Source organism: Bombus vancouverensis, chromosome 14, assembly GCF_051014615.1.
Source record: "Bombus vancouverensis nearcticus chromosome 14, iyBomVanc1_principal, whole genome shotgun sequence".
NCBI lineage: Eukaryota > Metazoa > Arthropoda > Insecta > Hymenoptera > Apidae > Bombus > Bombus vancouverensis.
The window spans coordinates 9,565,617-9,579,182 of NC_134924.1; the positions used below are offsets into that span (position 1 = coordinate 9,565,617).

At 36.7% G+C, this 13,566-nt stretch overlaps 2 protein-coding genes across 5 annotated transcripts; one reads left to right on the plus strand and one right to left on the minus strand.

Moving 5' to 3' along the window:
• The first annotated feature begins 264 nt into the window (after positions 1-264).
• On the plus strand, positions 265-12,478 carry stj (voltage-dependent calcium channel subunit straightjacket). 4 transcript variants are annotated; one of them, XM_033349372.2, is made up of 19 exons: positions 265-524; positions 1,138-1,324; positions 1,486-2,025; positions 2,154-2,561; positions 2,662-2,976; positions 3,710-3,766; positions 5,063-5,143; positions 5,219-5,293; positions 5,398-5,502; positions 5,575-5,646; positions 5,731-5,878; positions 6,444-6,510; positions 6,616-6,785; positions 6,864-6,987; positions 7,365-7,397; positions 8,016-8,290; positions 8,438-8,778; positions 8,884-9,126; positions 9,216-12,478. In XM_033349372.2, the coding sequence occupies exons 1-19, from the start codon at positions 448-450 to the stop codon at positions 9,606-9,608; spliced, it is 3,711 nt and encodes a 1,236-aa protein (XP_033205263.1). In that variant the 5' UTR covers positions 265-447; the 3' UTR covers positions 9,609-12,478. The 4 variants fall into 4 exon arrangements, with proteins under 4 accessions (XP_033205263.1, XP_033205349.1, XP_033205418.1 ...); XM_033349458.2 differs by lacking the exon at positions 7,365-7,397; XM_033349527.2 differs by lacking the exon at positions 3,710-3,766.
• Positions 11,172-12,715, minus strand: mRF1 (mitochondrial translation release factor 1). The gene is made up of 2 exons (XM_033349735.2): positions 12,266-12,715; positions 11,172-12,179 (listed from the first exon to the last, which is right to left on the minus strand). Exons 1-2 carry the CDS (start codon positions 12,594-12,596, stop codon positions 11,275-11,277), a joined length of 1,236 nt encoding a protein of 411 aa, XP_033205626.1. The 5' UTR covers positions 12,597-12,715; the 3' UTR covers positions 11,172-11,274.
• Between the last annotated feature and the right edge of the window lie 851 nt (positions 12,716-13,566).

The following is a 13,566-nucleotide window of genomic DNA, read 5'->3' on the forward strand; positions in this document are numbered from 1 at the left end:
ATTCTATAAATTTGCGAAAACATCAGCCACCTACAATAACTACGAGAATCACCGCTACGAAAATCTTTGGGAAAACAAGGGCGGCCGAGCTCGAAGGTGACTTTTCCGAGAGACAAACATTATTATCAATTTCGTAAGGATGCTTATACGAACGGCGACGCGGCGTCGAGACTCGCCGGCCGTTCCGACGCCTCTCTGCTCGTCATCGCGCGCAAGCTCCACGTCTCGCCGAACGATCGATAAACCATACTGGCGAGTACCGTGGTGTCCGGAGTGGAACGGTGCGCGCACTGCATGGCGACGACGTCGACGACGACGACGAGCACGACGACAACGACTACGGTCGGACCGGAGTATCCTTAATGTCAGACGCGAGTCTTCTCTCGGCCTCAGTTTTGTTTACCGTGTCCTCGCGTAAACACCGGAGCGCCGAAGAAGACGAGAGTTATGAGGCTCCGTTTCCTGCCTGCTATCGTCATCCTGATCCTGATCGAGGCACATGGTGACAACATATCGTCCGACAAGTAAGTTCGAAACGACTATTCATCCAGTAACTCGTACATGAGAAATTTTCCATTTTTTCCTTTTCCACGTTCGAATTTTATGTAGTTGATAGAACAGTTGGAATTGTCAGGAGTTTATTACGATTAGTCCACATGCGCAACCCTTGATATAATGAAAACGTGGATGTTGATACACGTTCCTCGTTGGTATGTTTGTATAGGTCGTCCCTTTGTAGTTTTAGCGAAGGTCGCTTGGAATAATTGGAGATTTTACAAGAGACGTAGAATGTTGAAAACGAGGAACGGTAGAGCTTATGGATTTCGTGTAACACGTTTATATTCTTTGTATTATCGGCATTTTGAAACATTTGATGACATTTGAGCATTGACAATTGATACTTAGATAGATAATTGTATAATTATTTACAAATTATATGGGTACCTTTAGATTTGACTTATTATTTCGTGCAGTTATAAGAAATTTCTTGTAGTTCAATCTGTCTCCAATTGGTAAACCGTAATATTTTAAATACATCCACTGCTTACATAACGTTAAAATAATATAACATAACATTATGTTAGACTAGTAGTACACACTAGTAGTGCGACCATTTGAAATTTATTCTCTGTACAGAGTGGGAACATGGGCAAAACAGTTAGGTTTCGAGTTGTCGCAGTTGGGCAAGTTTGTGACCAACGTGGACAAGTTCACCGAGAGCTACAAACAGGCAGCGGTGAAGCCACGTGATGGCACTGCTTTAGTCCACGAGATCGCTAAAGACATCAAAGCCATGATGGAATCGAAGATATCAGCTATTAAGGTACATATTCTGATCTAACCAGCCTAGAAATAAATCCTAACGCTACAAATTTATTTATAAAAAGCCTTTAATAATATAGATTATAACATCTGCGACAATTGGTCAGCTTTTAGGTAAAAATCATGCAATTCGTAAATGTCGTATTTATATTGTTACCATAGAGAATCATGGATGTCGCGGAAACATCAGCCTTGTCCGCTCCAGATGCCGATCCTCCGGAGTCCTTCTTATATATCAACGCAAAGAACAACACGATCGATCTGAAACACAGTGCTCACTTCGGCGGTCAAGTCAATTTGACCATGTCGGCAGTTCACGTTCCGACGAATGTCTATGATCGAGCCTCTAACGTAATTAGAGCGATCAAATGGTCCGAGGAGTTGGATAAAACCTTCATCAACAACTACGAACAAGATCCTTCATTGTCTTGGCAATATTTTGGTAGCGCGACTGGTTTCATGAGACAGTATCCTGCGATGAACTGGTTGATGGAGCCTGTGGATTTGTTCGACTGCAGAACCAGAAGTTGGTACATCGAGGCAGCTACCAGTCCAAAAGACATTCTTATTCTTATAGATACTTCCGGTAGTATGACAGGGATTCGCAGAGAAATTGCTAGACACGTAGTGAATAATATTCTGGACACTCTTGGAAACAATGATTTTGTTAACATCATAACGTTCTCCAATGTTACGAAAGAGGTAATTGACACAGAAATGATCCTATATTAAGAGCGAACAGCTAGATTTTATAACAAGACAAATATGAGTTAGTTATCGATCATATTTATGATAACCAGTTATGGAATCAGTGAAAAATGGGATTCCAGGTGGTGCCATGTTTCAACGACACCTTAGTACAAGCTAATTTAGCGAACGTGAGGGAATTAAAGAGAGCTATCATGAATCTAGACACGGAGAAGATTGCGAATTTCTCCCTGGCCTTGACCACCGCATTCGAGCTCCTCGGAACCTACCGAACCGAGAGGGAAGGAGCCAGGTGCAACCAAGCGATTATGCTGATAACAGACGGCGTTCCTTATAACTACAAGGAGATCTTCGAGACATACAACTGGGAAGATAATTCCAACGAACCCTTTAAAGCTGATATGCCTGTCAGAATGTTCACTTATCTGATTGGCAGAGAAGTGGCAGACGTAAAGGAGGTGCAGTGGATGGCCTGTGCTAACAGAGGTTACTTCGTGCATCTCTGCACCTTGGCTGAAGTGAGGGAAGAGGTATATTTAATTATTTTATACTTTAAATTGATCGGTATTTATATTTCAGTTTAGTTTATATATCAATTGGGTGAATTAATTAACAAATTATCGTCTTTAGGTCCTTAAATATGTTCCTGTAATGGCAAGACCATTGGTTCTCGGTCGTACGGATCATCCAACGATCTGGACTCCAGTCTACGCCGACGTGACAGATCCAAAGATGACCGATTGGTTGTGGGAGCAAAGAGAAAGCGAAGAACAGAAAGAGAGATTCCTCATGCTTCACAGCAGGAGAAGATTCTTCAATGCCGAGGAACGAGATCGCAGATTCGTGAAAAAGCAGAAGAAATCGCACGACCAGAGCGGCGATCTTCAGGAATACAGGCTAATGACTTCGGTTAGCATGCCGGTGTTCGACCGACGAGAGAACGCGGTAAGATCTTCCTTCCTTATACGATTCAATTAAAGCAACTAATTCTCTAGAAACGTGCTAGGACACGTCGTAACTGTTACGTTAGATTCTCTGCATATATTCTTACAAAAAATTATATTCTGTCTCGGATGGTGAAGATTGAAATGAAAAATTTCGAAATTCAAGTATACCCGATGCAATTACATATATGCAATTACATGCAACGTCACATGATGCAATATCCATGGTGCATAAATAAAAGATTCAGCTTTAGGTATCATTAAAAATATCCTGGAACCTGTGTTATTACATATCGAGAATAGATTAACGTCCCTGTCGCTGTATGCAGATTATCATTAACCTCGTTCTATTAATAATTATTTACGGTGAGATACACCTATTATACCTGTGTATACATTGATTTGTAAGAATTCGAACATCAATCAATTAGTCGATCACGCCACGATCAAATGGGCGATTCTCAGGTTTTCTTTGTGATTATGTATATTATTGAATGAAATGAAATTAACGATGGTGGTATTATCGAGACACTCGAGCAAGCAGGCATTCACAATCATCGCTCTCCCCATGATAACCCCTTTTCACTCCACTGCCTTCGTTCGATCGATCAGACGATATCAACACGTGTCGTATTACCCTCTTTATTCGTTGACGGATAAACGTTTAATCGCGCAAATCACCTCCGCAATGAGTGCATTTTTTCCTTTGGTTTTAAGTTCCTGTTTGTCCACAGAACATCACAAGGCAGGTGCTGGTGAACGAAGCATACTGGGTGACAGAGACAAGAGAGGTTGGCAGCTAAACAAAAAACACAAGCAACGTTGTTTCAATGCATAGAACCCTGTACCCATCCTTTCACCTTATTGTATTCAAGTACGCGACTTGGTCCTTTCTGGTCTCCACGTTTACCAATGGAAAATTTATCTGCCTGATCTAGAGCTCTTCTTAATAGCAATGGACAATTATTTTATTTTGTAATGTCGACGACGAAACCTATATTTTACTGTAAGATAATGTAAATTAAGGAAATAGCAAATTTTTTTAAACGAGACGTGGATATCCAGGGATGAAATCGATGTCGCGTAACAATCTTTCGTTACATTTAGGTCTACGTTCGTCTCTCTGGTATCTTACTTTGGTCTAACATTAGTATTGGACTTAGTTTAATCATTAGGTAGGTTTAGGTACTTTAGTCTACCCTGTGCCCTGTTCGAGACGAGTAGAAAAAAGCGGATAATCCCGCTCGCCTGTTGGATTGCGAACGACGATACCTCCTCTTGATATTACCATTATTATTATTATTATTATTATCATTGAGACTCGTAGAAGAACTTCTGGTTCTGCAGTGTCTATATATGTATACGTATACTCATACTGAATACAAGAGAGAATATTTTGGTTGGATATAAAATGAGTACCAAGTACACGTGGTACAATTTGATCAGTTTTATTGAGTGCTAGATTTCGCTAGACAAGTAACATAGTAGAATTAATTCGAGCATCGTTCCTATGGCCATCTTTTTTTCTACTAATACATAAAGAGAAAAAAAGATAGGACAAAATTTACGAACTTACATTTCATCAAATTCCTCGGTTATTCCTTTGCAGTATTCACTTTATATATATATTGATATTTTTATTTCAGTATTCGATAAAGAATCCTTTTGCAGTAAATTTGGAGGAAAATAGACGGCTATCGGAACGATAACGGCGTGGCTAATTGTGATTTGATTATTAACACTTAGGATAGCCTGCGTCAAACGTTTATTGTCCTTATTGTGTATCGTTCTTATTATTATCGTTATTATTGAGAACGTAGTTGAGCTAGTTATACGTCCAGCAGTATCGTCAGTGAACATTATTATTATTATTGCTATTGTTTTTTCTTTTTTAGTAACTATCGTTATTTAATTCTAGAACGTGTGTCATTAGACGAATTTATTGTGATAGCGTTTATATTGGAGAAGGTAGATACGCTTATGGTTATGCGACTTGGGATGATGATGATTTGTAATTAATTTTGACACACAAATTAATCATTTGTTTACTGGATTTCATTAAAACGTTGTCATGATTCTTTGTGTAGACACGAATCGCAGATCTGCTCGGCGTCGCTGGTACGGATGTTCCTATCGAAGAGATACAGAAACTCATGATGCCACATTTAGTGAGTAGACTACATTTAGCGTTTCCTTCTATTAGAAATAAAATATTAATTGTCACTTTTTATTTTCAAAAACAGCTTGGCGTCAATGGATACGCGTTCATTGTGACAAATAACGGTTTCATCCTGATTCATCCGGACCTCCGACCAGTGGTAAGGAATTTTCTTCGTATTTAACTTCTCTTTAAAATTATTTGATGTCACTCGAAATCACCTAACGAATGTCATTACAGTTATTTATGGTGGTGGAAATATAGTTTCAGGGCATCCTAAAACCAGCGTACAATAGCGTCGACATGGCGGAGGTTGAGCTGATGGATCAGGATAGGGAACCCAGGGAGTTCGATGAAGGAATTATTACGGTACATGTAAATTAGCTTCTCGAAAAATAAATAATTCCTACTACTATATATGTAATAGTCATTTATCCACAGCTTCGGGATGACGTGGTCGACCAAAAAAACGGTAGCGTGACACTGCACACGAAATATCATTACGATGATATGGTGAGTTGTATTAAGATCGGTATTATAATTAGAACAATATAATATCAGAAATATTAATTTTGAACTCTTCTGTTTCTTCTGGAGAAACGTGTGGGTAGGGTAAGGAGGAAGTACGATTACACAGGTATACCAAATACACCATTCACGGTGGTGGTTAGTCTGCCGGAACATGAACACATTGGAAATTATCGCGTGCACGCAACCGAAGAAATACATCGTTCACACGTTAGTGGTACGTACGTTCGTAAAATGCATTTCAATAATAACTAAAATAATGTTCCTTTTTTGCATTCTTGTAATTCCCCACATTAGAGACAAATCTCGTTAAACCAGCAACATTCAAGAATTAAAATAGTCAGACGCATCTGCGGGCGCTGAACTTTTGATAATCGAGAGAATTTCGTCTCGAAACTTTTCAACGGTGCCTGTAAATAGAATTCAATGTTTTATTCAATAGCAGAGATATATATGCAACGTGAAAAGTTCGGTAGAAGTTTGATTGCAAACTTTCCACCGAGCATGCACATTTGCGGGAGAAGCTGGCAACTTTTGCCTGCGTATATAATCAAAAAGGCCGCGGAAATAAAGTTATCTCTCCCTCTTGGACATACAATCATGGGAATGTTCAAACTTCTGGTCTAAATCTCAGAAACTCTTCGGATACTTTACGTCTCTTGTACGAATAATTCTTTAAACTTCTTCTGACCAATACATTGCGATCACACTAATTTAATTCATCGTTACATTACATTTCCGATTATTTGTTAATCATATCTTAATAAGATTTCCCGTTATAGGCAAGAACGTGTCTGATTATTTCACTGGTAAAAACTGGCGGGTACATCCACATTGGCTGTACTGCAAGTAAGTGAATAACTATAAAGTAATCAATAGCCTATTTTTTTACAATTTTATTCTTCAGCTATTTCTTGGTAGAACTATAATGAATCAAATAATCCTCTGATATAGGTATCACTATGAAGATGACCGACCGTTTAATACCTCGGAAGAGCAGCTTGTGCACTTCCTACAGCGAACCCGCCAGCCAGGCTGGAGGTGGAATGACATGAAACAGCCATCCCAGCCACCGGAATATTCAGCCACGAATTCCGGTAATGACACTCACCGCAAATCAAAACGTAAGCTTCCGCACACTTTGTCTTTATCATATCCTCATAAAATGAAATGGTAACTGACAAATTTTTTTATTCGAATAGCTACACCATACAAAGCGGACAAAGACTCTTATTACTGCGACAGGGATCTTCTGTTGAGTCTGGTTTTCGATGCAAAGGTAACCCAATGGTTCGCGAATCCCAAAACTGCACGCGAAGAGGCAGGGTGAGTACCGATATGATTTTATTTTTAAAACAAAATAGCAAAGCATTCTTGGTGGATTGTACGCTTTAAAAATATATATTAAATGAAGCTTCAATGGTCTGGGGATATTAAGGATAGGATATCATCTTTTCTCTTGAGAAAAGTCGTTAAAATTGTTAAAAAAGAGATTAAAAAGATTGAAAAAAATGTTTATAACGCCACTGTACCATTAAATAGGTTCGGTGAGCCCCCATTTTCGTGCCCTCTATATTTTTACGTTTTCTGCACAGTTCTTCTCTCGTTTCTTTCTTTTTATATTCTTTCCTCTGTCAAAATTTTAACAAAAAAGTGCACCCATTTCCTTTTTTACTAATACTGACCACTTTGACGCCATGCAGACCTTTAGCTAGGCTGATGAATCTGCTGCCCAGGTAACGTCCATCATAAACGCACCTTACGTTTTTAGAAGTTAACCAGTTGACTACAATGTGCTATTGCTTTTTTCTTTGTACAAACTTTCGTTCTACAGTTCGTATATTTTTATTTATCTCTGCTGATTCTTTTTGATGTTGATTAATTTATCATCTCTGTTACTATTAAGGACATATCTTTTTATAACATTCATTTAATGTTTCTTTTCCTTAAATCTTCTCAACAATCTGTATTTTATTCTTCTATTATTCCTTGTACATTTGATTAGTAAAAGGTATTATAGTCCGAGGAAGAAGATAGACCTTCAGTATTGGAACCTTGAAGAGGAAGAGGACATTGGCGACTGAAAAACTGGAGAATCATTTTTATTATACTGTATAGTAGTCAAACTCATTTGTGAAGCTTTCCATGATAATCTATTATAAATAACAAATTCTAATTCAAAAAATATCAAACGAAGCGAAGCAAATGAGTAACCACAGCCAGTATTCCCATAATGCAGTATCATATCAAATATAGTATCACAGCAGAAAATAAAGTATCTTAGAAAATAAAGAACTTGGATTTTAAGGAAAGAATGTATCCTCCGCATATATCTAATACCATCTTTCTTGTAGGAAAGATTTCCAACAACGTTTCGGCGTAACGCTTGCCTTCATGGCTACCCATAGTGGTCTGACAAGATGGAAAGACTTCATGATAAACGAAGAAGAAACTATTCCTGATGATCACTTCAGTAAGATGTATCCCAGAGCTATCGACGAAGTGTGGTACAAGCGTGCTGTGGAACAGCACTACGTGAATTCCGATAGCTTCGTCTTTTCCGTGCCAATCGACGAGGAAGGGGCAGACAACACTACTCTTGTCACTGCTAGTCGTGCCATATTTATCGGTAAAGTGTCGCGTAAAAAGATAAATAAATTTGAAGAAATTAAAAGAAGATTAAAAGGTTGAAAGTGACCTAAAACAAATTTAGAAGTTGTTCGGAAGGATAGATCGGATGAAAATATTGAAGTGAATTATTTATTTTATTCTTCAGGGACTGATAAGGAAAAGGCGCCAGCTGCGGTTGTTGGTTTCCAATTCCAACATACCGCTCTTCAGGCTCTCTTTCAGAATATTACATTTAGTTGCAAAGGAGGTGAAAAGTGCACAGATTGCGCTGCGGATGACTGGGCCTGCTACTTGATCGACGACAATGGATACGTGATCGCAGCCGAAGATAAATTTGATGCTGGGAAATTCTTTGGTGAACTGAAAGGACCAATTATGTCTAGTTTGGTAAAAGAAGGTGTCTTCGAAAAAATCAGAATATTCGACTATCAAGCAGTCTGCTTCAAAAGTAAGCAAACTAGTAACGATGGAAGCATTTTGTTGACGGTAAGAACATTTTATTTTCTACTTATATTAGTAAAATGTTTATGAAGAATTGAATACAAATATATAATGATATTTTTTAATGAGTTACTGTATTTACATGTTTAGCCATGGAAACACATGCAACAGATGGTTTCGTGGCTCATCGGCCAAGCAGCCTGGGCTTGGGCTAAAGCTGGAATTTGGGAATCCGACTACGCAGAAGCGTATGCTTATCCGAACGAAGATGAAGGTATGCATGAAGACTATCAGGAAAGCGAAGAGAAACCACCGATAGATCCTAAGGATGAGAGGCTATTCGATCAAAAGGTTTTGATCAATAGAACACGACCAGAAGCTTGCGATCAAGAGGTAAACTTCATAAAATATCAGTTGCATTGTGACATATTTTCCAATTTTACCGCGACGAGACTACACCATTCTTCTTTCAATTTTATCAGGTATATCTGTATTTGCGAAACGCATCCTTCAACTTGTCCAACACAGATGTAGGCGCAAATACAGGATGTAAATACATCGTGCAACCAGTTGAATACAGTAACATGCTTCTCCTGGTTGTGAACATTGATGAGAGCTGCGAGCAAATGATGATGCCTCCTTTGAGCGTCATTCCAGAAGAAATAATCTACGAGAATAATTCACTGGTATGCCAGAAGGCGCTCACTTCATTAAAACGAAAGAGACCTCAATCCTGTATTCGTAGTCACGCGAGGGAGAGCGAGATCAAAGATCTTTGCGGTTTGGCTTCGAATGTGGCGCCGAATGTCTACCTCCTTCTTCTTTTATCATTAATTTACACTTTGGTTCATCGACTCGTTTTTGGTCAACATTAATGTTTCATTGGATCGATTTAAGACGAAAGACAAGACATAGAAGGCGATTAAAATTTCAGTTACAAATTTACACGCTGCTGATTTTTTCGGAATCGATTATCAAACGGAACGATTATCTTCACGGCCGTTCATGCTATGCAGTATATAGATGTCCTTAGAATGTTTTTCGGGTTCGCAAAAACGTATTACATTTATCAACGTTTTACGAAAAGCTATTAAACGAAAGAAAAGTACAATTCGTAATTATTCGTTACGAATCGATCGATATTCTTTTTTTCGTTTTTATAGTTATCGCGATTTCAAGATGTTCTAGTGTTTATAGCGACGCTATAATAGGGAGATATTCTCCGAGTCCTGGTACTGTCTCCTTAAATGGTACTTTGACGATGGTGCAAGCAGGGTCTGCACCTTTATACTAATTGGTCCAATCATCAATGTACCTCAAGGATTATACTATGTCACGGGATCAGGGTTAACGAAATTTAAAGAAGATGTATACCCGTGAATCGGTGCCGAACTAGTCCTAAAAAACAATCTTACTGCCTGAAACGCAATGCGGTGTCTATATCATATACGTCCCTGCTCTGTTTCTTCTTTTTATCCTTCTCTTCGCTTTTATTCATTCGATTATATTTCTTAGACTTGTTATAGGTACTTAATCAAATTCTCGAAAATTGTACAGCGCTTATTCTTTGCCCGTATGAGTGGAATGGAAAAAAGGAAGCTAACAGATGGATATAATCAAAATTTTATAAATCTACATAGATCAGAAAAGACGACAAGAAAGCAGTAGTCAAAAGTATACTTTCTTAACAAAAAGAAATATCGCGTATAGAAATATTGAATAAGGAAACGTAAAATACATTGCTCATTCAAATACTGTCGCTGCTAGTTACTCTACAAATCATACACTCGACCAATCTTGCGTAGGAAGAAAATTCTAGAGCGGTCGAAATACATATGACGCGTTTAAGATCTAGATTTAAAGTGTGGTACAAAGGAGGAAGTTAATTCACGCGAGAAACGCTCGTAGGTGGAGGACGCACCTACATTTCGTGGGATAATCGGTTGAAGGAAATTGTGAGGAAACGATGAAATCGCATTTACCACGAACTTAATTCGTCACGGTCGCTAATGTTAATTTTTGGAGCATTCAACTATGTAGAATTTTATAGGAAACTACGTATATGCGAGCAGGGTCGTATATAAGAGTTATACTTTCATGACACTATGAAACACACACACACACACACACACATACACACAGCGCTTTGTACATTAACCGATGTAAAACGTGTCGTTTGATATTTATAGAGATTACGAATATTAATTTTGTATATTAATGTATTATATGAGAGTTACAAGGATGTGTGCCTTTGGACACGCGGTTACGAGACAAAACGAAACAAAAGTAAAAGAAAAAAAGAAACAAAATCTTGTTGTATGTTTTTCAAATAAACAACTGATCTCTCTAATTCAATAACTTCTCTGCTTCCTTAAACGAAACAGAAAGGTTTTATTGATAGAAGACGTGGCGAGTTTTCATCCGAAAAACAAATGATGTTACTTGTATTACACAGAGTTTATTACAATTTGCTATGTACAATGGCTTGCCTATGTAAAATGAAAATCATTTCTTATCAAAATGGCAAATGTTGGACTAGTGTTATTTGAATTGACTCATCATCTCCTCTATAATCTCCAGCGTGGTCCTCGGTTGCATATCCTTGTAGAGCCTATCCTCCAGTATTTCCAGATCTGCTCCATTTTCCATAAATTCTCTTAAATTGTGCATTGTGCCATTTGATATTCTATGATCCGTAATCCGATCTTGATTGAAGTTATATGTTCTGATTTTCTCGTTTCTCAATCTCGACCCCATTTGTTTCTTACGTATTTTATTAATAAGGGAAACCTGTTGGTCCAATTGTTCCTCAAACAATATAGTTTTTAGTTTTGTTAGTGCTAACTGTTTGTTTTTTATTTGAGACCTATTGGTTTGGCAAGTTACAACTTTACCAGTGGGTATATGAGTTATTCTAATTGCAGAATCTGTAGTATTTACATGCTGGCCTCCAGCTCCAGATGCTTTTTTTGATTCTATTATCAAATCTTTCTCATCTATCTTGATATCAACATCCTTGGGTTCTGGTGTGATTATTACAACAGCTGTACTGGTATGTAAACGACCAGACTTCTCTGTTGCTGGAATCCTTTGTACTCTATGTACACCACTTTCATATTTTAATTTCTTGAAAGCATTGTTATCCGTTATTAATAAAGTAGCTCTCCTTAACCCACCCGTGTCACTTTCAAACTGTTCCAATGTCTCATAACTAAACCCTAAATGATCAAAATAATTTACATACATAACTAATAAATCTTTAGCAAACAACATAGCTTCCTGACCACCTACACCTGGTATTATCTCCATAACAACATTATCATAATTTTCAGTATCTACTTTTTGTAAAATAATATCTAAAATTTTCCCGTCAATCTGTGACATCTGTCGTGCATATGCTAAATCTTCTTTTCTTATAAGATCTTTCATTTCTTCATTCTCAGGTACTAAAACATAAGTTATATAGATTTGTTAAACAATCAGGAAAGAGGGTTTTAATTTACGATAATGTAAATGAATGCAAAGTACTTACCAAGATCGTTCAAATCCTTTATATTCTCAATTATCTTAATTTTCTCATTCAGCAACTGGGGGATTTCGTGTATTTTAAGAATATCAGAAATACTTCCTCGTTTTTCATCACCATTTTGATACGCATTCATAAGATGATCTAAATATTTTCTAACATGCTCATTAGTTACAAATAAAGTCGCTTTCGAACAAAATTGGCATATAGATAGATTAGCCTTTTTGTTGAGGTTAAGGAACACTGGATAACACGATTCGATCAGTTTAGTCTTAGCTATGAAATTTCTACAGTACTGGTAACTATTAAGCGAGCATCCTCTTATTAGAAATAACATATTTCATTACAAATTATTATGCAATCAAGATATGTTCCTTATTCATTTACGCGACTTTAAGTAAAAATAAAATCACCTATCTCATGTTTATATTTACAACTGAAGAGAGCGCCAATATGGCATTAACGCTATCAGTATAGAAAACATTAAGGAGATACAAACTGATCTTTAAAAATTATGTACATTTTGTAAATTATATATTCTTAAAGCAAACCTAAGTTCCTTAATTTAAAATAATCACAATTTATTATTATATGAGGAGCTGATATTCTTACAAAATCAAAAATAAAAAATTGAAATGTTTGATTAAGTATAATATTTTAAGTTTACCTCTGTTGGTAACAGCAGGTTGTATCATCATTTCGATAGCTTTTACAATCTCAATTCAATTAAGTTTATCTAGTTTTGCATAATATTAAAAAATATAGTACAGGAACACCATCTTTTATAACATTTACTCTTTACGTATACATATAATTGAATTAAAATGTATAATTTATTGTAGCAACAGATATTCAATATAGGCACTCATAAACTCAAAAATGTATGGAATATTTTAACTTCAATCATAAAATCGTTATAATATATTATTGCTATTTACTTTAACGAATCTATATATTGGAAAACAGATACATACGTAAGTAGTATATGTGTAAAGATTGAAAAATGTGGCATATCAATTGTATCGATTTTCTAACGAGTACATACAATTATATACTATTCACTCTTAATATATCCCATCTTTCTCTGTGTAACGCTATAAAATAACTATAATAATACTTTTACAAGAAACATAATGTACATAAAAATATTGACAATGTTGCCATTTATAAATGAATTAAAATAAAACTTGTTATTGTACTTATACATATGTATCATACACTAAAATGCAGTCACTTTAATTACGTATATCAAATATGTAATATATGAACAACCACGTGTTCAAATTAATACAACGACTATATTCGAA